The 24,324-nt window shown below is 38.2% G+C and overlaps 1 protein-coding gene across 9 annotated transcripts in view; it reads left to right on the top strand.

Moving 5' to 3' along the window:
• LOC145673340 (uncharacterized) overlaps positions 1 to 24,324 on the top strand; it is a 193,417-nt gene that overhangs the window by 40,674 nt on the left and 128,419 nt on the right. For 8 of the 9 annotated variants that reach the window (XM_081742956.1, XM_081742954.1, XM_081742955.1 and 5 more), the window contains exons 5-7: positions 268 to 640; positions 5,214 to 5,314; positions 12,500 to 12,542. In XM_081742956.1, the coding sequence (XP_081599082.1) occupies positions 268 to 640; positions 5,214 to 5,314; positions 12,500 to 12,542 (517 nt within the window). The remainder of the gene's footprint in view (positions 1 to 267; positions 641 to 5,213; positions 5,315 to 12,499; positions 12,543 to 24,324) is intronic. The other variant, XM_081742957.1, reaches the window with a different exon arrangement.

The raw sequence follows: 24,324 nt of genomic DNA, 5'->3' as shown, positions 1-24,324 counted from the left end.
GTCCGCTCTCAATAACCTCCGTGTTGAAAGGGACGCTAGACTTCAATCCAACTCTATTTCACTTCTATAAAGAATTCATATATATTAAATTATAAGTAAAATTATGAATTCAGTGAGTGTAAGTAGTGTGCCAGAGTAGAATGTCAGTATTTTATTTGACAAGGTTGCCTCACATGGTAGGCAAGTTTTGTGTACCTAAGTAATTTTTGTCGGCTACCTAAGTTTAGTAGTCGATTAAATGGCTCTAAATTATTTGTATCTTTACAGTCTCCGTACAAAGCCCAACGAAATATGGCAGACGTGAGGCTGAAGATCCAGGAAGCTAGAAAAGAGAATGCTGCATTTTGGAGAGGAATATGTCAGTGTAAGAAGAGTGTTCCAAAGAAACAAGGCAAGAAGAGACCTCCGTTTGTAGTGCGCCATGTTGATTCGAAATTACTTTCTAAATATTCATTTGCCACCAAGAAGGATCAGTGTCTTAAATCACGAAGTACAAGTAGTTTAGACTTGTTCAATGCTCCGAAAGGAAGGGCTCTTTGGGTATCGTCCTCTGGGAAGGTATATCGACCACATTCCTACAATGAACTGGTTGCCGCTCAAGGAGATCCTTATCCGTTAGCAAAACGTGTAGCCTCTTCAGGTAGGTGAGATTTAATCTCCAACTGTTGAATCTTTTGCAAAAGTGGCGGTGCATGTCTTTTTTTCTACGTACTCAGTTTGGGTACATGGCTTAACTGTAACATCAGTCTGTCCAACCTTGAGGAAATCGAGTAGATTCGAATCTTGCTTCAAACAGCCAAGAGCACCTCTTCTATGCAAAGATCAAAACAATACCTGCGAAATAAATTAAATTAAATCTTTAGTTTAACGCCCCATTGTGTTTTGAAGGCTGAAACGAATACAGAAGATAGAGTCGCGTACATGTATATGTGTTCAAACTCGAACTCGAAAGTACCTTAGGAAAAGCCATGGCGTCACCATGTGTTGGTCTTAATGTGACCGCCGTGTGTCTTGACATAGGTATCTTCCATTGTAAAAGGTTTCTATGAAGCGCTACGAAAGGGAGTCTTCCACTATGTTCCTTTACAGGCTTTCCACAGGCCCCGAAAAATGTGAGACGATGCAAGAAAAGTTATCTCCTCCAGATACCAAACCCACAGAAACCTGTAAAACTAGCATCTGGTGATTTCACTTGTATGTCCTCAAGTAGAATCTGTGTGTAGAATGAGATGTATATGATGAGGTTGTGTCTTGGTTCAAACAGATTTGATTTATGGCATTTCCATATGGACGAAGCAAGTCTTTTGTATAAATAGTTATCAGTAGGTGCTACTGATAGTATGCGGAGATGATTATAATTTATAGGCACCTGGCGAATAATGAATCTTCCGTTATAGCAGTATCCCTCGATGACCATAGACGCTTTCGAGAAAGTTCCCTCACAATGACGGATTAATTCTGGACGGGATTTGATCGACTGAAGTGTAAGTTATGGCGCAAATTTGATCATAATCGGACAGATAGATCCAAGCTTCATCCAACTAGTGACGAACTTCCATTATCACAATGTAGATGGTGCTCGTAGAGGCGTCTGCAGTTGTCTTTCTCCTCCAACGATGAGCCTCACTTATGTTATGTCCCTGTCACATTAATATCTTCTGTATGGCCATTACAGGTTGTATAAGGATATCTTTCTGGAGCACATTCGGCGTAACTTTTGAGACACACATGATTTACATTGTACTGTCGCATTCCACAGCTCTTGGTGGATGAATTAGTAAATGGAACCTCATAGTTTTTATAATGTTTCATTATGTTGTTGATAGTAGTCTGTCCTATGGTACATTCCTTTTCTTTGCATTTTTTTCGAATTTTAGACAGAATATTTGGTATGAAAAATGTCATGATATTCCCATCCTAAAACATTCACCTAGTTAACTTTGGAAGGCATTATATCCATGCCACACACTTACACCAACGAAAAAGTATTGCAAGCCTTTAGTGTTGGTTAACCTTCAAATAACTGTGTGACTGATATTGTACGCATGAGTATCAGGTTAAATGTTGGACATGTTCAGCCTTCTGTAATTGTAGAGAATGATAGGATTGTGAAATTAATACAGTGGGTGGGAATGAGAAAATCGCTTGATAACGCAGTCACGATATTGTCTAGCACAACGATACTTTGCTGAGCACCATTATAGTCCAGTTAAATTAACCCAAATTGTGAACAAATCTTGAACTAAGTTATATAAAGCTGAAACTTGGTGTGATTGTTCATTGGTCGATCCTCATCTCTCCGTGAAAAGTCCCCAGAAATCCGGAGGCGGGTTTCGGAGGTATAACATTATCAATATGGCCGTAGCCCAAAGTTGTAGCTTTATCTTTGAACGTATCTAAGTTCTCATTGGATAGAAATAGTATCTTCATTTTTGTGCTGAAATGTATAAAATTGTGGAGAATATACAGGATAAAATATATTTTACGTACCCCTTACTGATGTCGGGAATTACAGTAACTACAAATTGAAATATTTGTTTTGTTTATGGAATATTAAAATGTAAAAGGGAAAATAATGTATGAAATACACAACATTCCTAATAATATGTCAGATAAGAAACACAGGCCATTTAATTAGCTACAAAAAAAAAAAAAAAAAAAAAACACCAGTACCATTTCGCTGTTTTTACATACAAGAGAGTTATGTGAAATTATTGAATGAAAACTTGGTTTTGTTTTTGCATTTATGTATTAAAACAAGTTTGGTTTCGTTCGGTCAAATTAATAAATCACAAATGACAATCATATAGAGTTGAAACTTTGTAGATTCTTTAATTAGTAGATCTCCAACAAACCGGAGGCAGGTTTGACTGCCATATTTAAAAGTGGCGGCAACCACCATTTCTACTCTAGTTACCTTTCCATAAATTCTAAAATGTAAATCATTCTGCGTAAATAAAACCTCTGTCCAGAAAACTCGGTGAATGTGTTTATATTTCGAATGGATTGCTGTCTTACCTGAAATGGCAGTTACTGTCCTTCGAAGTAATCCCCATTGATGGTAATGCACTTCTGAGAACGGCTGTACAAGTCCTGGGAACTCCTGGCGTACTCGTCTTTAAGGATGACCTTCAGCTGTGTCCTAACATTACGTTGGATGTCCGAAAACCTGTGGCCCTTCAGGGCTGATTTCAATTTAGGGAACAAGGAAAAGTCCAAAGGAGACAAGTCTGGGGAGTAGGGTGGGTGATTGAGTGACACATCTCTCCTGTTGGTCAGGAACTGCTGCACCAGAAAGGCAGTGTGTAACCGGGTATTGTTGTGGAGCAGGGTACAGAGTCGTCTTTCTTGGCGTACTGTGGCGTACCCGTTTGATCCATTGCAGCAGACATTTTAGTATTTCCACGTCATCATTTAACATGGTACCTTAAGAGGCCTCATCCCGGCGAAATTAAAATACCGCTAATTTTACAGTAATTATGTGATATCTTCAAATAGATAAAAGATAATCGAAATGTGGAACAAGAGCAACCTAGACAATATTATTTTACATGAGATACCGTTATTACGACTCACTTATCTGCTTCCGATTTCGAGCCATTTTGAGAATCGGCATTTATTTTCGCGTTTCTAAACGGCTGAAAACGGAAAGCCACTAGGTGACTTGTGATAACGGTACCTCACGCAGAATAATATTGTCTAGGGTGCTCTTGTTCCACATTTCAATTATATTTTATCTATTTGAACATATCACATAATTACTGTAAAATTAGCGGTATTTTAATTTCGCCCGGATGAGGCCTCTTAAGGAAGGATCTTTATGGATGAAACCCTCAGTCGGAGAACACCACGAGCATTGTCTTGATGTGGAATCTCTCGCTTCGTATCTCCTTGCTTTTCGTCACTCTGGACCCTCCACACCATACTTCGACGCTTGCCTTCGGGGTCGTATCTCAGACACAAGATCTTGTCGCCCGTGACGATGGTTTTCTGGAAATTTGGGTCTCGATCCCGCCATGTCGATGAGATCTCCAAGCGGAAGTTGCATTTGCACCGGCATCAAAGTGTGGGGCACGAGGTGGGAGCAAAGCTTCCGTTTGCCCAAATCCTGGATCACTGTGAGGTGGGCCGTGTCACGACCAATTTCCACTTCCTCTGCTATCATTCGTACTGACACACGACGAACCTAGTCACAAGTTTCTTCACTTTCAGTACGTAGTCCAGAGTGCGTGCAGTTCGGGACTGCTACTGCTTTCTCTCTCCGCCTCAAACTTTTGACTCCTCATCGTATATTAGTGCGTGTTTTCCTGCGACCAGCTGAGCTTGGGTTAGAGAGAAAAAGTAAAGTACTGTTAGTTTTCATCAGAAAAGTGTAAAGTAGCACAATTTATTTTTCGTTTGTATGAAATTGTGTGCACATTACTATATTTCACTAGTTATTTGATAACATACTTTTTATTTTCCACCAAAACATTGTTTTTGCATAAGAAATCTATTTATTTTTTCTAGAAAACTGCTGAAACTTTTGGGACAGTTCTAACGACTTTCTTTCGTTTTAAACTAAAATACGATGCAGTGTTTGTGTATAAAGTAACTGTTAAAAATAATTGTGAAGGATCACAAGAACTCTCTATAAGGAACACCATTTTGTCTTCGCAGCTTGCTAAACTGTTGCAAACCATGTCTAGAGCGAAGAACGGGACGGAGGCGTAACATTTAATTAACCAAAAGCCACATATAAAGATTCTGTATCGTTTAAAACATTGACAGATTTGTTGAAGGTTAATGGGGACGTCACCAGTGAATAAGGCCAATGGCCGACACAAGCTACACATTAAAAATACACAATAAAACTTTTGTAAAAAGTGTAAACCAAATATAATATTTACAAATTAGAACAATCCAAACAACAATCAAAATTAAATGGATTTTATGTGTTGTAGTGTAGAGTTGTAGTCGTTGAATGTTACACAAGTAGATATGTATTATTAATGAATGGCAGGTCATATTGTTATTACACGGTCTTTATTACGTTATAAAATTCTGAGAAATTAATTGTTATAAAGTAAATACATCTGTTCAAATATAGACCGTTTTTGAGAGGAAATAATTGGAAGTCGCAAGTTATAAGATTTGTCAAAATAATATATTCTAAATTATTCAGATTATTCAGTTATTCAATTAACTCCTTTATTATTTAATTATACTTGCAGATGGCGATGGACTTCCGCATGGTAGCTGTTGTGTATGTAATTTATATGAAGCATACTTTGGGAAAGCATATAAAATGCATACTGAACATAAAGATATATGTGTAAGTACGGTATTCTGTTATCTATTAAGGCCGTACAGGTCTATCTTTTACACATTGTTGGAAATTATAGAGGTTAAAATGCAAATAAGAATGTCAGTTAAAAAAATAAATAAGTAAAACATTGTGTAATTGTAAATTATTAAATAATTTATTTATTAATTGTTACAAATTTTAAGCGGCAGCGGAAAGCATTCTTTTTAAAGCATTATTTGAGTTCTTCACAGTAAACATCATAATTGTCAATTGAATTTTGAAACAGCAAATTGCAGGTAGCATCCAAAATGAGATTTTCCAAATACCACTAAGTCCTTGGTTACAACAGTATAATTAAAATTGAATCAACGTTTTTATTTGTTTGTTTTAGTTTAGCGCCTCTGATTATGCTCCGAGGCAAAGGGAGAGGGTAGTAATGATCATGAACGAAATGGTAAAATAAAGAAAGTAGAAGGAAACGAGAGAACTCCAAGAAAATCCATATACAGAGTATTTGTCCACCACATAGTGCACTTTGCGATAATTGGAATCGAACCAGGAGTCCCATGCATGACAAGTGAGTGCTCCACGATTTAGCCACCGCACATCCAACGGTAATTGCGTTTCTTGTTAAGGAAATAATCAACTTGTTCTTCAAGTAAGTTATGTTATGAGTATATTCATAGTTTAGCAGTTCGTGAAAAAGACTCGAAAGCATTTTCTATGTACAGGGTGTTTCAAAACGACACCGACAACGTTTAGGAGATGATTTCTGACACTAAAACATGACAAAACGTATAGACCAACCTGGGTGCACAAATGCTTTCTTTTGGAGTTATAGGCTGCCGAAAACATGAAAAAATGAAATTTAAAGGTCCATAACTCCAATACTGTGAGACTTACCGTAGTTGGAACAAAACTTCACTTAAGTACTGGTATGTACCCTATCGAAATATACATGTTTCAAAATCCTGCGGTATTCACACAGCAATTTTTATGGAGGGAGTTTGGCTACCGGCGTATAATTTGAAGTACTCATCAATACCTCTATAAAAATTGTAGCGGAAGTAACGCAGGATTCTGAAACAAGGATATTTGGATAGGGCACATACCAGTTCCTAAGTGAAGTCTTGTCCGAACTACGGTAGGTCCCATAGTGTTGGACCCATGGACTTTTAAAGTTTATTTTTTCATATTTTCGGGGCAGCCTGTAACTCTGAAATAACATATTTCTACACCCAGGTTTATCTGCACTTTTTGTCTTACTTGCTGTCAGGAATCAGCTCCCAAACGTTTTCGGCTTTGTTTTGGAACACTATATATAGTTTGCGTAGATGCAGATACACAAATGTTAATGCTCAAATCTCTGAATATGATTACGACCCCTGTCCAATAATGAACAGCAAAGTACGTTTATGTTCAGTATCATCACTATCCGTTCTGTTTAAGTTGCAGTTAATTCGTCACAGTATATTACTATAAAAGTGAAACTATGATAGACTTCCAAATTATAGGAATTCAATACTCGAACTTGAAGTAGTACATCTATAACTACTGATTACAATAGATTAAAAAGATCAAAGATAAACCTGTTCCATATCAAAAACCTTACGCGCTATCTCTTACTGTGTTTTATTTTATTGCGATAAAGGTTGAAACTGGAATTCGTTAATTTGAACCACTTCCGGTTTGAATAGAGGGTAAAGGGGAGGGAATAGAACCTATTTGTAGAAAGCTAAATAGATTGCAAATAAAACCGCTTCTCGATACCTTTTACCGTTTTCACTCTATGGAAATCAGTATTAAAATCGGAAATTGTAGTAAATTTCAACCACTTCCGGTTTGTTAAAGCATTGTGGATTATGACGACATATTCTCTTGAGACCCTGAATCGATTGCAGAAAACAACTTGTCATTTTTATTACCAGTTTTCTTCTATGGTGATAAGTGTTGATCGGAAATGGTTAATTTAAGCCACTTCCGGTTTGGATAGAGAGTTAACGGAGGAGATGGATCCTATAGGTAGAGAGCTGAAACGATTACAAAAGAGCATTTATCTATATCTCTTACAGATTTTGCTTTTCGGAAATCAATATTGAAACCGGAAGTAATAGTAAATTCGAACCACTTTCTGCTTTAATAAAGTATTGTGGTTAGTCATGTTATGTTGTCATCAGATACTGAATCATCTGCAAGAAACCATTTTTCGGTATGTTACCGTTTTTTCGTTTCCTGACGATAAACATTGAAACCAGAAATGGTTAATTTAAACCACTTTTGGTGTGAATAAAAGGTTAACGGAGGAGATGAAACATATTATTGGGACGCTCAATCGATTGCAGAAAACCGCTTCTTGATATCTCTTACCGTTTTTGCTCTGATACCTGTGGACAAGCGAACGGAGAAAGTCGTTCTATAAGACTTCCGACATTTTTACATAGCATAGTTTGGAAGTTACTAATTAAATTTAAACAATACAGTTTATAAGTTGCAGTTAAATCGTCATAACAGTTTTAAATCTGCAAATTTCCTGCACGGTAGTGCCATCTGTCTGCAGCAAGCAGGCAGACAGCACAGATAGTGACACATATTAGCGTGGCTGTTCACTATTAGGAATTAACGTGGCGCACAGACTGACACTTCAAAAAATAAATAAATTCAAATTCTGTAGCTTATTTGAGATAAAATCAACGGGAAATATGTTTTGAAGTTTTATTTAACATTCTCTCGTGACTAAATGGTTAACGTTTCTCTGTATGAGTGAGATCTGGATTCGATTCCTAGTGGAAAGGTATTGGTTCGACCCCACATTATGTTATAGATCCATATTCTCGAAAACACTCATAAAAAGTTAAAAAGATATTAATTTTATATTGTTTGTTATTAGTTTGTCTTCTCTGTTAAAGAAGTAGCTCAGTAGTAGAGCGCTCATCTACCAGCTAGCGTCAACTGGGCTTTGCGGTGGACAAACTTCGTGTGCGTGGGTTTTCTCGGGGTAGTTGTTTCATCCCACTTTCTTCATTCAATAATGTCTTTCATTATCATGATCACCATCGTTTCCCTTAGCTTCGATGCATAATCGTGGGTCGTTTATATATATATATACACAGGATGTTAATGAACTATACCGACAAACTTTAAGAGATGATTCTTCACATAAAAATAAGAGAAAAAGTTCATATGGACATATGGCGAAAAGTGCATAGTTTCAGAGCTAGGGCTGTTTAAAATCGCAAAAAAGCCAAATTTCTAGAGGCCCTATTTCGAATTCGAAAGGCTGTGGATGGTGGTCCTTATCAGCATAAAGGAGGTGACGTATACGCAATCCAAAATGCATATTTCATTAATGTTCAGTGGGTGTACAGATTATTCCCTGCAGGGTAAAATTCCTAGACATGCCGTCAATCGAATTATGAGATATGCTCTAAATTTATCATTGGTCCAAACTAGGTAAACGATAAGCCTTGATAGAAGTGAACATGGAATCCTTTGGCACGATGTCGGAAGTGTTAAGGATCTTCAGCAGCACGGTCTCTCGTACTCGGGAAAACGCATGGTGCGATGTTTTCTTTCACGCGTATAAGTGAAAAAAACGTGGAATATACCGTGACAAAATACATATCATCACACGTTATTCCGAACACAGTGAAATATGGAGCTGCCGGTTTCTAACACTTCTGCGTTTCTTCCGAATCATTCGATATCCATTGTTGTCAAGGTTTACCCCCTGCTTACTTTGGACCATTCTTCAAAATCAGGGTATATTTGAAAACTCTATTCAAACATATCTGAGAATTACACCCTGTAAGGAATACCCTCTACATCTATTGACAATTGATGAAATATTCACTTTGAAATTGTATATGCGTGGCTTTCTTTACGCTGATAAGAACCACCATCCACAGTTTCTGGAATTCGAAATAGGGCCTATTGAAATTTGGCTTTTTCGCGATTTTGGACAGCCCTAGCTCTAAAACTATGCAATTTTCACCATGGTCCGTATGAACTTTTTCTCTTATTTTGATGTGAGGAATCACATCTTACAGTTTGTCGGTATAGTTCGTTAACGCCCTATATATCTGTATCTATCTATCTATCTATCTATCTATCTATCTATCTATATATATATATATATATATATATATATATATATATATATATATATATATATATATATATATATATAACCAAAAAATCCCTCTGTTAAACAGTAATACGGCTGGATTTCTACTTCTCACTTAGAAATATACTATAAATATGTAGCACTTAAGGGATTTAGATTTCTGGATTTTCGGCATCCATGGCCATGTTAGCCCCTTACGTTTGAAGGATAATGTCCCTTGGCGAGCACACTATCCGGGAAAAGCGAAGGAAGGAAGCGGCCTGGGACTTATATATTAGGTACTGCTCCGGCATTTGCCTGGTGTGAATGAGGAAAACCTCATTTCAGAATGGCTGGCCTGGAAAAGGATTTTACACTTTTTCGTCCGAATGCCCCCACTATATAAATATGTAGTGGCTATAAGATGTAGATGAAATGGGAGAGTAGATGAAAAACACCTTATTTTAAGACAAATCACTCTGCTTCATTTCAGCGTATTTCCTGAAACTATCAACGTTATTTCTTTAAATTCTCTCCCTTTACCTGAGATTTCGGAAATATCTATATTCGAAAATCTCTGGAGTCGAGATCAGATGTTATTTTGGTATTCGTTCCACAGGTTTCCTTCTCTCAAAACGATTATCTTCGTAACTTATCATTCCACCATTGGCGTACGAATTCTGCATAATAAAATAATGCTACATACACACACACACACACACACACACACACACACACACACATATATATATATATATATATATATATATATATATATATATATATATATATATATATATATACAAGAGTAGTTCAAGGTTGACCGGGATTTTCGTACGTAAATAATCGATGAATATTCGGATCATGATGAAACTTGCGGGTGACGTAATGTATTCGTTCTCGAGTAACTAGTGCCCGGCATAACGTATTTGGCGCATACGCAACAGTTGCAGCGAACATGGCGTCAAGCAATGTGTCTGTGGAACAGCGGAGTGTAATCAAATTTCTTGTGAAGAAGAAAGTTAAACCAGCTGAGATTTTCAGAAGATTCCGAGCACAGTATGGTGAACAAACGATGTCACGGACAAGAGGATAGTGAACAATTTCGCGAAGAACGGGAGGTGGTGACAAATGAAGCGCATGGACACATTCGCCCGACTGCAGTCACACCAGGAAATGTCGCACGTGTTGAGTACAATTAATGCCCAGTATTACTCCACATTGTTGAATGGTGCTGTATGGAAGTCTATTCACAAGAAAAGACCTGGGATGTTGTCTGGAAATGTCATTCTTCTCCATGACAATGCCCGCCCTCACACGGCCAATGTCACAACAACAACTCTGGCCGAAATGCGCTGGGAAGTTCTTCCCCATCTCCCCTCCAGTCCAGATTTAGCCCCCAATGATAATCATTTGTTTGCACCCTTTATAGAACATCTGGGAGGGAAGAAATTCACGACAGATGAAGCACTGCAGAACGATGTCCTCCAGTGACTACGACAACCACCAAGTTCTTTCTACGCCAAAGGAATCAGGGAGCTGCCACAACGATGGCAGCCGTGCCTCGACGCGCACGGAGAATACTTTGCTTTGAAAAGCTGACATAGTTTGGTGATTCTTATGCTGTCTGTTTTCTCTGAAGAAATAAAAGTCCCAGTCAACCTAGAACGACCCTTGTATATGTGCTGATATTATTATTATTATTATTATTATTATTATTATTATTATTATTATTATTATTACAATAAGAGATACATACACAATATGTCGGAAAAATAACGGAACTTTTTAAATTAAACAAAACGAATTAGGTATTTTACCAACTGTAGTTCTTTTTATTCAAAATACATATGTTCCGCATCAATACACCGTTGGACACGTTCAACCAATGTTAGCATAGAGTTTTTAATGTCCTGTTTCGGAATTGCCTCAATGACCCTCGTCACGGCAGACTGGACGTGTGTAACATTGTTATAAAAATGCTCCTTTCATGCCCAATTTTAATTTTGGGAATAGAAAATAATCACACAGCGATAAATCAGGCGAATACAAAGGATGTGGAAGCACACTTTTAAAAAAAAAAAAGCCAAAAAGCCATGAATTGCGACGGTTCTGTGACATGGCGCATTGTCGTTCAATAAATACCAACTGCTTGGCACTTGATACTCGGGCCTTACGCGAATGAGTCGTTTCCACAAACGCTCCATAACACCCTGATAATATTCGCCATTAACAATTTGACCTTGTGAAACGAGTTTAAAACGGACGAATATCTTTAGAATCGTAAAATCAAATCTACATTGTCTTCTCACGAGATTTTTGGAAACAATGTTTTCGCTTTCGAAAAACCTGAAGACTTCCACCTAGCATTTCGGCGTTTTGTTTGCGGTTCGTACTTGAAGCACCAAGTTTCATCACCAGTTATAATCCATTCTAGGAATGTTCTGTTGCGCGTGGCTGTTTTAATCAGATCCTTGCAATGTTAAGATTTTGGTCGTCAGTTAAAGTGTGCGGAACAAATCGAGCACAGACTTCCCGTTTCTTTAAATCCTTTGTCAAAATTTCGTGAATCATGTCTTTCGTCGTATTTAATTCCTTCGCCATCCATCTCACAGCCGAGTTCGCATCGTGGGCTATCATCACGCTTGTTCCACCAACTCATTGCGATTTTTGTTTTTCAGTCTGCCTGGCTTTGTGTCGTCTTCCAAGGACTCACGACTGTCTCAGAATCGCGTATACTACTCAAACACATGTGTACGAGATAAGCACTCTTATCATACACTTGATTCATTATTTCCAGTGTTTGTGTAAATGTTTTACGTAGCTTGAAACAAAATTTAATATTGGCTCTTTGCTTTGTTTTTGTGAGGAGGTGACACCAGACACATTCACTTTTCTTGCTATAACTTGACACTCCGTTTATCGGTTCTCATGATTGTGGTCTCATGTGATTTTGTTGAGCAGACATCCAGCTTTCCGATGATGTGTTGCTTCAATAGATGGAGTAGGTGGGTATCTGTAAAGAAAAAGTTCCGTTACTTTTCCGACATACTGTTTATATACAAAATAGTGCTTATTCTGCTCATAATACGTACATTGTTCTATTGCAGCCATGCAGCAGTAAATCTGTTATTGGTGCAAATCACCGAAATGGTAAGTTCTCTAGACTTAAATTAGTCATGTTTAGTATTTCTATATAAAAATGTTCTTTGCAAAGTACAGAGGGGCCCAAAAAATGTATACACATTTAAACATGAAAGATATATTTGTTGCTAGATTTATGTAGGAGAGAAGCCGTAAAGTATATTTGGTTTCTGTAATCACATTAGACGCTTAAACAGTCATCATTAGCATTCAGAAAGTTCTGATTTCAGCAAACTACTGTACGAACAAGATTGCTTATAGTGTTCACGGGAATTGTTCTGCATCATATTTTAATGTTTTCCAATCGTTCAGTCAGTGTACCTGGTTTTCTTGATGTATCGTTTAGACTAGAAATTTAGGGTGGGAAATTACAATAAACTTCCAAATTATACGAATTCAATACATGAACTGGAAGTAGTACGTTCATAACTAATGGTTACAATAGAGAAATTAGATCAAAAGATGGAACCTGTTCATTGGTCGCTGAATCTATATAAAAAAAGCCATTACTCACTATCTCTAACTGTTTTCGCTCTATGTTGATTAACATTATAACCGAAAATGGTACTTGATGTCCTATCACTTCCGCTTGCAATAGAGGAATAAAATCAGAGGTGAAACATATTCTTGGTACTGAATCCATATAAAAAAAACTGCTTGTCAGTAATTACTTCCCTTTCATCTATTATACAATCAGTGTTTTAACCGAAAAGTCCGGCTTCAACAAAATCCGGTTTCACTTCGGGTTTCTACAGATATATAAACCTAGAAAAAACATATTCTTGGGACGCATATCGAATCGGTGTCGGAAGCCGTTTTTCGATAGCCCTTACCGTTTTCATTCTATGAAAATCAGTATTGAAACTGGAAGTAGTAAATTTTAATCATTTCCCGTTTTAGAGGGTGTTGCGGATAATGACGGTATGTTTCCTTGAGGCACTGAATCGATTGTATAAACACAGTTTGTCTTTATCTATTATCTTTCTTGTTATACAGCGGGAAAGTTGAAACCGGAAATGTCAAATTTCAGACACTTCCGGTGTTAATAAGAGGTTAACGGAGGAAATGGAACCTACTCTTGAGATGCTGATGAGATGTTGATGCTGATGATGCCGATTGCAAAATACCGCTTCTCGATATCTCTTACCGTTTTTGCTCTGGTACCTGTCGACAGATTGCAGACGGACGGACAAATATTCCTGATTTATAGAACTTCCGTTACTTATGCATAGCATAGTTTGAAAGTCTAAAAGAAATACACAAAAACTAGTTATATATATAAAAATGAATATTTGTTTCTATGTTTATTCGGTATTTAAACTCACATTGTAGGATTTGCATACTTCTAAGTAATAGTATCAAAGAGACTTTAGACTATTTAAAATTTTTTGATGGGGATCCTGAATGGGGGATAAGAGGAATTCAAAGGGGAATAGGTGGTTTAAACTTTATGCAGAAAGGAAAATAGAGTACATATTAGGATACTTCTCATGATAGAAAAATGAAAAACTTGTTTTAATGATTAAATTTTACTGAAGTTAGTGAGAAGGAAGCCTTCCTCCATGAAGATGTAAGAAGGAATTGTTTTCGTAAACCTCATCTGGATATTCTGAGGAGCTCGCCGAGCGGTTTTTTCAAATTATAGACAAAAGAATATAATTTCTACTGTACTAATTTAAGTCGTAAGTTACTTTATATAGTTTATGTTCCCTGTGCACCATCTCAAATAGGAATACAACTATTACTTTCTCGTGATTAAAAAGGAATAATGACACTTATTAGCAGGGCCCAGATCTTGTTGACCTAAAATTTTCTAAAAAGTGACCTATAAAATGACACTAAAATTTCTGTAAAATGACCCTAAAATTCACAAAAATTGACCTTAAAATTTACGTTTTTTTAAAAACGTTTATTTCGTTAAACATTGTCATTTTTTGAATATCTATTGGATTTTAATTATCATTTCTTACTTCTCAAAAGTTTTGTTTCAGTTAGCTGCAGTCTATTGATCAGTCCATTGTACGGCATTTTACGTATTGAAAGCGTCAATTCACTCCCGGATTGAAACTAAGAGCACACTTAAAAAATAGAAGTTCGCAAGTGTAGACTGAATACATGAGAATAATAGATAAAAAAAATAAAATAAAATAAAATAAAAAATAAATAAAATCTCAGTCTTCTAATCCACTTTTAGTTATTCTCGTGATCACATCCTTTGTGGTCAATAATCGAAAGCCATCTATTTGGACACGTACCAATCCTTACCCCTAATCAACCAGCTACAGCTTAGTGTTCATTAGCTTTTTAGAAATGCAGTTTTCCACCCCAATAGTCAGGAAGCAGGAAAAGATATAACTTTGTATTTTCAAATCCGTAAACAGTGTTCATTTTAAGAGTTTCTTATGTATAAGAAGAAAGATTAAAAAGATCATAAGTTACCTGAAAATTACCTTAAGATATTAAAAAATGACCTGAAACTTCAAAAAGGCAAAAAGTGACCAAAAATTGACCCTAAAACAATAATACACTTTTAGAACCTTGAGTTGACGGTTAACGTTTTTATTTGAAGTTGCCTTGTCTTATGCGTAACAGAAAAAAGTTGACTTGTCAACAAGATCCGGGCCCTACTTATTAGTATTATGCAAAGCAATTCGTATGTGAAATTTACAATCTCATCAGTAACTAGTTACAGTATTCTTGTAGTACTGTATTAAATGAAGAAAAATAATTATAATACACAATTTTGATTAGTAGTTGCAAACGTTTGAAATAGGATACCTTATTTATTTATTTTATAGAAAGAATACTTTTAAGGAAGTAGACTTATGTTCCATTTTTGTGTACAAAATATCCTTAATGTATTCCAAATATATATAAAAAAGCCAAATTTTCAGAAGCCCTAGTTCCAATTCCAGAAGCTGTGAATGGTGGTCCTTATCAGCGTAAAGGAAGTTACGCATACACAATCCAAAAGTATATATTTCATCCATTTTCAATATATTGTAAAAGTAGTTGTTTTTAGTTTAATGTAATATATATTTGTATAATCACATCATTGGCATGTTCTATACCATATGACAATCAGCCAATGTAAATGGTCATTGAACGCAATAAAATTCAATTCAATTCAATTGATCGAATCCAAAACTGTCTGTAATTTAAAGATATGACTTCCAATACAATCCCATCGTGTTCTTATTCAGTTGGAGAGCACAGTGAGTACAAGTGATACTTGAAGAATCAACCAGTAGCACAATTGCATACAAAGATGTACAGCTTTTTAACTCATTGCCTAATCAAATTAAGTCTCTTACCGATCATGCAGCGGAAGAAAAGTGCAGAGAATCAAATGTAACTATGGGAGCAGCCTGTAGAAGATACATGTTTTTAGAAGAAGTAAGTGATGAATCTCTGCCTGCACAAACCGAAATGAAGCGCTCTATCAATGATGTTCAAGATTAAATGTGACAACAAAAGTGTGACCGGTTTTTCTAGATGAGAGACCTAAATTATAGATTTGAATTTCTCTGTTCTGCTGCTGACTTTCCAACAGGAATAAGATGAAAGTGAATAAAAACTAAAAGCATATATTCTGATTTGGCATTATTGTATCCCAATGGTCTCAAAGATATGGAATTATACCAAAATTATAGACATTAATCATCCACTAATACTCACAGAGAGCTAAGGAACTATGGACTTTTTCCAACAAGGTATTCTGAAATACTTATCTTCCATGAAACTTGAAACCTATAAAAGTTTGGCAACTACACTTCAAATTTTGAGTACATTGCCCATAGTAAGACTATTCATGGCTTTGGATTGATTGTTTTAACAAAAGAGACACTGACCAAAGCTTAAAGCCCACTTTATTTTAAATTATAATTTGTAACTGTTTCGGATATGTAGCATATCCTTCTTCAGACACTATCGAAAATAAATGAAAATACAGATATATATATAAATATTGTAATGACAAAGTTTAAACTCTTTAACCGTCATATATATAATCATTGTTATGAAAAAGTTTAAATTCTTTTAACAGACATATATATATAGTCATTGTTGTACATTTATGGGATTGTATTATGTACTCACGAAGACGTATGGGATTGGCTGAAGGCCTCAGTAAATAAAAATAAATAAATAAATAAATTTAAAAAAATAATAAATAAAAATAAAAATGTACAACAATGACTATATACAGATGGTGATCAGAAAAATGGAAACACCTGAACGAAATTGCAACTTACCAGGTTAATATGGTGTCGGGCCACCTTTCGCCTTCAGAACAGCCTTGATTCGACGTGGGATGAAGGCATAGAGGTCGTGAATGGTAGCAAGTGGAATTTTACACCATTCCTCGTGCAGGGCATCGGCCAGTTCTGTGAGAGAGGATGGAGGTGGAAATCGTCACCGGAGTCGTGTTTCCAAGACGGACCACAGATGTTCAATTATGTTGAGATCTGGGGATTGGGTGGGCCAGGGGAGGTATTGAACTTCATCCCGATGTTCCTCAAACCACGCTGCAACAACGCCAGCTGTGTGAATGGGTGCATTATCATCCTGGAAGATGGCGTCATTGTCCGGAAACAACATCCGGACCATAGGATGCAAGTGGTCTCCTAAAATTGCGACATAATCGTTGGCAGTGATTCGTCCGCTAAATGTAACCACAGGACCCAATGCAAACCATGATAAGGCGGCCCACAGCATCACCGAGCCGCCACCATGTTTCACAGTTGGGCGGAGACACTGCAGATCATAAGCTTCTTTGGGCGTTTTCCACACATAAACACGGCCCGTGGTTGGGAATAGGTGAAGGATGACTCATCCTCACCGGTCCTCAACGGTCCAAGTTGCATGGTCGCAGCACCATTTGCGGCGTGCGAAAGCGTTATGGTCCCTGATGAGCGGTTTGGCCCGTGCAACACGACCCCGTAAGTTCATGTCATGTAATTCGCGGCGGACTGTGATTGTCGAAACAGGGTGGGGGAGGTGCTGATTGAGTTCCTCCGTCACTTGCTCCGCAGTGGCACGACGGTTCTGCGTGACAATGCGCTTTAATACCCGGCGTGACCTGTCACTCATGATTTTCTTCCGCCCACTGTTCCGCTTCCCCGATGTGGTTTTCCCGTGTGTTGTGTAGGCCGTCATCACCTTCGACACTGTTCCACGCGACACACCTAACACACCACTACCGTCACACTCACTCCACATAACCGCGCACCAACAATTTGCCCTCTTTGAAAATCAGAGAGGTCTCCCATTTTACACTACCTCCGTCTGCTGCAGCCACTGGACACTGCTGTTCCACTGCGCCTGACGTAGTATGGAGACCGACCTAATACACCACCACCAGCGGTCCGGCGCTGCGGGCGCCACGACACCACTGTCAACCCATACATCTGACATGTTGCCAACTACAGGTGTTTCCATTTTTCTGATCACCATCTGTATATATGTCTGTATTTTCATTTATTTTCGATAGCGTCTGAAGAAGGATATGCTAGATATCCGAAACAGTTACAAATTATAATTTAAAATAAAGTGGGTTTTAAGCTTTGGTCAGTGTCTCTTTTGTTAAAACATTGCCCATATTTGTCGCACCTTTAGCGATCCTTTAATAGAATGAAGCTGATAAAATAGTACTTGCGTTCCACTGTGAGCCAGAAGAGACTTACAAATCTGGTTGTTCTTTCCATCGAGCATGAGACAGCACTAGGATTATAAAGATATAATCGATACTTTCGCAGCTACCAAAGATTGAAAGGCTTTATTCTGAATGTTAACATAAAACAAGGTAACGAGATAGTAATACGGTAGTTGGAAATATTTCATGTCACAATGTGTATTGAATAGTCATTTACGCAGATCATACTGCGCATAAACCTCGTAAATATAAAAAGTAAAATTACATACTCACTAATTGTTTGCTGAGCAAAACCATATATTTTCATTAAAAATTAAATACGTGTGACAGTTTCACCAACTAACTCTTTGGCTTCATCAGACACTATGAGATACAGGATAACGGTACAATCTTATACTGTATATATATATATATATATATATATATATATATATATATATATATATACAACAGCTGAAACATCTTTCTTTGATTGGTTCCTGGCAGCAGCAAATCCCCTTCAAGTATACTTATTTGAAAATCTATCTCATAGTGTCTGATGAAACCAAAGAGTTAGTTGGTGAAACTGTAACACATATTTAATTTTTAATGAAAATATATGGTTTTGCTCAGCAAACAATTAGTGTGTATGTAATTATATACAAAGCAAAGCTTCCACTTACGAAAAAAAAGATAGTAAAAGTTAAACAAACGGAAACAATTAAAAGTACAAAAGATAGAAAATGCACATAAAAATATGTTTGTAAAAATCTGACTTCTAATCTCCCTGCGGTGATGGGTGGTAACGAATTTTTTTTTTTTTTTTTTTTTTTTTTTTTTTTTTTTTTTTTTTAATCCGGAAAATAGCATTGTACGCTAAATTGATTTCGCAAGCTGCTCTCGAACTTTACGTGCCGCAGGCCCCAGTTGAGTTTACACCGCGTCTAGAATCTAGATAGGACAGTGCCAAGCCACATGCATCCCAGAGAATGCAAAACTTCTTCGAGGAATTTGGCCAGCACGGTTACCTGATACAATTAGTTGACACCTACATCACAATCCTTCAACAGAGTGTCGACAAGCCCCCTCATGGCTCTATGCTTAGCGTACACATCTTTAGTGCAGGATACCGGAGTATGATTCCTTGTGAGAGCTCACATGGTTCGGTTACGCTGTGGATCCATGTCTTATTTAGCTGCGATGCTGAAAGGGACGTTAAACCCCAATCCAACTAATTAGAGTGTCGGCTTCTTGTGCACTTACATACGAGCAGCGTGGCAGGAGATTCCTCAGGGACACATCCAATGCCTGTTTATTTCGATCCCAACGTAGAGAAGCTCTAATTGTAGCACAGGGATACTGATTTATCAAGAGTAGAGGTATTACACAGTTCTGAAACTGTAATAATTTCTATATATCCATCTATCGAATATGTGGCACAACTTTCATTCCACTCATCTATCTTTCGTAGTGTTGTAATTTTCATAAATAGCATCTACCTTTGATATGCATATAGCTTTTATTGAACTAAAAGCTAAGAGCTAATTTATTATTACAAGGAAAAGTCATAAGTTTTGCAATATTTCCACAACCCAAACAATGGGCGCATGTACAAGCCATGATCTACCGTAAGTATAAAATCCGAAAGATAATGTGACAAGTGGGCTATTTAACATGAAGGTTGCCACTCGGTCAGTATCTTGAGTCAGTTTTTAGTAGCGACGATGAATGCTGAACAACGTCTGATACGTGAGTAGTGAGTTCGAACTTGGATATAATGCTGTGACAGCAACCCAAAACATTTGTCATGCGAAAGGGGAAGGTGCAGTAAACTACAGCACAGCAACTCGTTGATTCCAGAAATTTCCTACAGTTCTAAAAACGTCGAAGATCAAATCAAGATCCAGCCGCCCCAGGGTACAGATTCTGAGTCATACGACACGCCATTATGGAAAATCCATCCACCAGCACACGACAGTTGTCAAACTAACTCGGCATGTCCCAGTCCACTGTAGTGCATCACTTTCACGAACTTGGGAAAACAACCAGGAGCTGCCACACTGTGCATATGAGTTGACCTTACTCAGACCCAGAGGTGCCAACAACTGTTGCAAAATCTGTGCGATGTGCGTTTACCGAAACGGATTGTTACATGCGACGAAAAGTAGGTACTTTTCTGAAATCCGAATACATAAAAGCAATAGTTAAGTATTGGTCAAGTTCCGGAATCGGTCGTCAAACAGAGCCGTTTCGAACACTTAAGCCATGCTCTGTGTGAGTGTGTGTGTGTGGAATTACGAGGGGTTAATTCATTTCGAGTTGGTTCCTAATGGTCGTACCATTTTCCGAACATTTGGAGCGGATATACACAGATGGTGATCAGAAAAATAGAAATACCTGTAGTTGGCAACACGTCAGATGTATGGGTTGGCAGTGTTGTCGTGGCGCCCGCAGCGCCAGACAGCTGGTGGTGGTGTGTTAGGTCGGTCTCATACTACGTCAGGCGCAGTGGAACAGCAGTGTCCAGTGGCTGCAGCAGACGGAGGTAGTGCAAAATGGGAGACCTCTCAGATTTTCAAAGTGGGCAAATTGTTGGTGCGCGGTTATGTGGAGTGAGTGTGACGGCAGTGGCTACTGTGTTAGGTGTGTCGCGTGGGACAGTGTCGAAGGTGATGACGGCCTACACAACACACGGGAGAACCACATCGGGGAAGCGGAACAGTGGGCGGAAGAAAATCATGAGTGACAGATCACGCCGGGTATTAAAGCGCATTGTCACGCAAAACCGTCGTGCCACTGCGGAGCAAGTGACGGAGGAACTCAATCAGCACCTCCCCCACCCTGTTTCGACAATCACAGTCCGCCGCGAATTACATGACATGAACTTACGGGATCGTGTTGCACGGGCCAAACCGCTCATCAGGGACCATAACGCTTTCGCACGCCGCAAGTGGTGCCGCGACCATGCAACTTGGACCGTTGAGGACTGGAAACGTGTGATATAATCGGATGAGTCATCCTTCACCCTATTCCCAACCACGGGCCGTGTTTATTTGTGGAGAACACCCAAAGAAGCTTATGATCTGCAGTGTCTCCGCCCAACTGTGAAACAAGCGGCGGCTCGGTGATGCTGTGGGCCGCCATATCATGGTTTTCATTGGGTCCTGTGGTCACACTTAGCAGACGAATCACTGCCAACGATTATGTCGCAATTTTAGGAGACCACTTGCATCCTATGGTCCGGATGTTGTTCCCGAACAATGACGCCATATTGCAGGATGATAATGCACCTATTCACACAGCTGGCGTTGTTGCAGCGTGGTCTGAGGAACATCAGGATGAAGTTCAACACCTCCCCTGGCCCGCCCAATCCCCAGATCTCAACATAATTGAACATCTGTGGTCCGTCTTGGAAACACGACTCCGGCGACGATTTCCACCTCCATCCTCTCTCACAGAACTGGCCGCTGCCCTGCATGAGGAATGGTGTAAAATTCCACTTGCTACCATTCACGACCTCTATACCTCCATCGCACGTCGGATCAAGGCTGCTCTGAAGGCGAAAGGTGGCCCGACACCATATTAATCTGGTAAGTTGCAGTTTCGTTCAGGTGTTTCCATTTTTCTGATCACCATCTGTGTATATATATATATATATATATATATATATATATATATATATATATATATATATATATATATATATATATATATATATTGACAACCCAGCCACTCTGTGCCTAGTTTGGGGATGCAATTTAGAGTGCAACTGAGTGCCTTCCACTCACCATCTAGAATGAGTGGGACCGATCTAATATTCATATGCGAGAGGTTTACCAAATGGGGATAAAAACAAATAAGAAAACATTAACTTCATTAAATTGATAAAAATTATATTTCTCATAAGTAAGTTTTAACTGCAAGTATTCGTGATGCGTTAATAACAGATAATTGGAAAATTTGCCAGACGAGTATTGCTATGATCGAGTATTGAGCCTTTGAGCCCTGAGTAGGTGTAACACATACCTGATGGTTCTGGTGTTGCACCAAAGATGACCTGGTGTCGGACGTAGTTCCTCTACGATGATGCTCCTAATTACTGGACGGTGCGGACGAGCATTAAGGCATGGAATTCTCCCAAATGCTTCTGTGGACTAGACGTTCTACGTGAATCGAATAATGTAGTTTATGATGACTTTCCTTTGACTGTCATCTGACTGTCCGGCGATCGTTAACTAAATTCTCTAAGACTTGATCATGGAGATCACTACGGACTAATTCTCGTCGTTTAAAAACTATTTCAAAGCTTCTCGAAGACTGATCTCTCAAACTGATCCTTCTAACTGATCCTTCGAACTGATCCTGAACCTCTCTCGTCCTCCAGTTTTGTTTAACCTGGTCCAACTTCTGTCGTCTGCTTGTCGGCACGTGCGACCCCTTTTCACATGGAAAACAAATTCCTTCCATGTGTCAAGACTCAAAAACTGCAATTCTCGACACACTCTGATTTCTCGATTCTAAGCAATTTCCGCATATCCGTGATTTTGTGAAATGTGTGAAAGCTTACAGTTTCTCTTTTTACAATGCACAGAATCTGGCCAATGCACGAATTGACGCATTGTCTGCATTACCTTCCTGCATTGCCAGACTCTCAACGAAAACATTTTATTAACATTCTATTTACAACATTATGCTGACTCTTAAATAATAACATTCTGCAGCTTGCATTATATCTCATTCATAACATTCAATCACCTTAACCTTAATATACAAATCCTTGTAACACAAACATTAATTAAAAATAAAATTGAAAATATACATAATTATTAACTCGAAAAACGAGTCCTGCCACAATATATATATATATATATATATATATATATATATATATATATATATATATATATAGAGAGAGAGAGAGAGAGAGAGAGAGAGAGAGAGAGAGAGAGAAATCCTCGGTTGGTGAACTGAAAGCGCGCCCTCTGCAACAGGTTAACGCAAAACCAGACTTGGTTTGAATAAAAATAATAATAATAAATGCAGGAACTTGTTGGCAACAAACCGATGCCACATCTGGCATATAGTCCTGACTTCGCCCCTTCAATTACTACCTGTTTCGGTCCAGTCCATGACACACTTCCTGAAATGATGATGGTTCACCAACCAGCAGGAGGTGGAAATAGCAGTGACTGACTTCTTTGCTTCTAAGGACAAGACCTGGTATCTACATGGAATCAAGGAACTGGCTGGAAGATGGCAGCAAGCAGAGTACAACACGTGGTGCTACACTTTGAATGTTAACTTGCTTTCATTGCACTGTAATAAATACAGATATGTTGTATACGAGAATATTGCAACACGTATCACTTACTCTTGTATGTAAATATTGTTGAGCATATTTCTCTGAATAACGTTATTTCTTTAGAAAAAGAGGAGAGAGAGAGATTAAGTAACTAAGTAAAAAATCTTATCACCCCTTATAAAATAAAAGCGAGTGCGTTAGGCCAATTGGAACCCCGTATGGTACGTTTCAGGTGAACGGCAGCCATTTTGAATCTCGCTTTCATTTTATAAGAGGTGGTAAGAGATTTTTTAATACACCGTGTTATGTACGTATATTAACTTTATAAGAATGATTATGAAACGAACTTTATAAAGGATGAAGTAGGAGCGTGAATTAAGGAAGCATGTGGCTCAATGGTAGAGTCAGGGGCTTCATTTAGGGGGGCAGGAGGGGGCAATTCCTTCCGCCCGAAGAGTTTGAGGTGTATATATATATATACTCTAATCGATTGTCTACTAATATACTAGTACAAAACGCAAAAGTCTTATGTCGGTGGTGCTCTTCTCCCCCCCCCCCCCCCCAAGCGAAGTCTGAAATGACGCCCCTGGGTAGAGTGCTCATCCGTGATGCAATCACTTTCAATAGTAATTCGTTTAAAACTTAACAAAACTCCTGGAGTAACAGCCCTTAGAGCTAGCCCTTGGGTTGGGAGTAACAGCCCTTATGGCTGGGGCTAGGATCTACCAGCCGACTTGCGGCACTGATGCGTTTTGAGATAATGTGTAATCAGCATATCGGCTCCCCTTCCTGTTAATCGTGGCTGTACTAGAACGGAGTTCACTAGTTGCTCTTTTCAAATAGCTTCCCAATTGTTC

The sequence above is a fragment of the Thermobia domestica genome, chromosome 16, assembly GCF_964235325.1.
Source record: "Thermobia domestica chromosome 16, izTheDome1.hap1.1, whole genome shotgun sequence".
In the NCBI taxonomy this organism is placed as follows: Eukaryota; Metazoa; Arthropoda; class Insecta; order Zygentoma; family Lepismatidae; genus Thermobia; species Thermobia domestica.
Note: the sequence above shows the minus strand (reverse complement) of the source record. Positions and strands in the feature narration are given on the sequence as shown.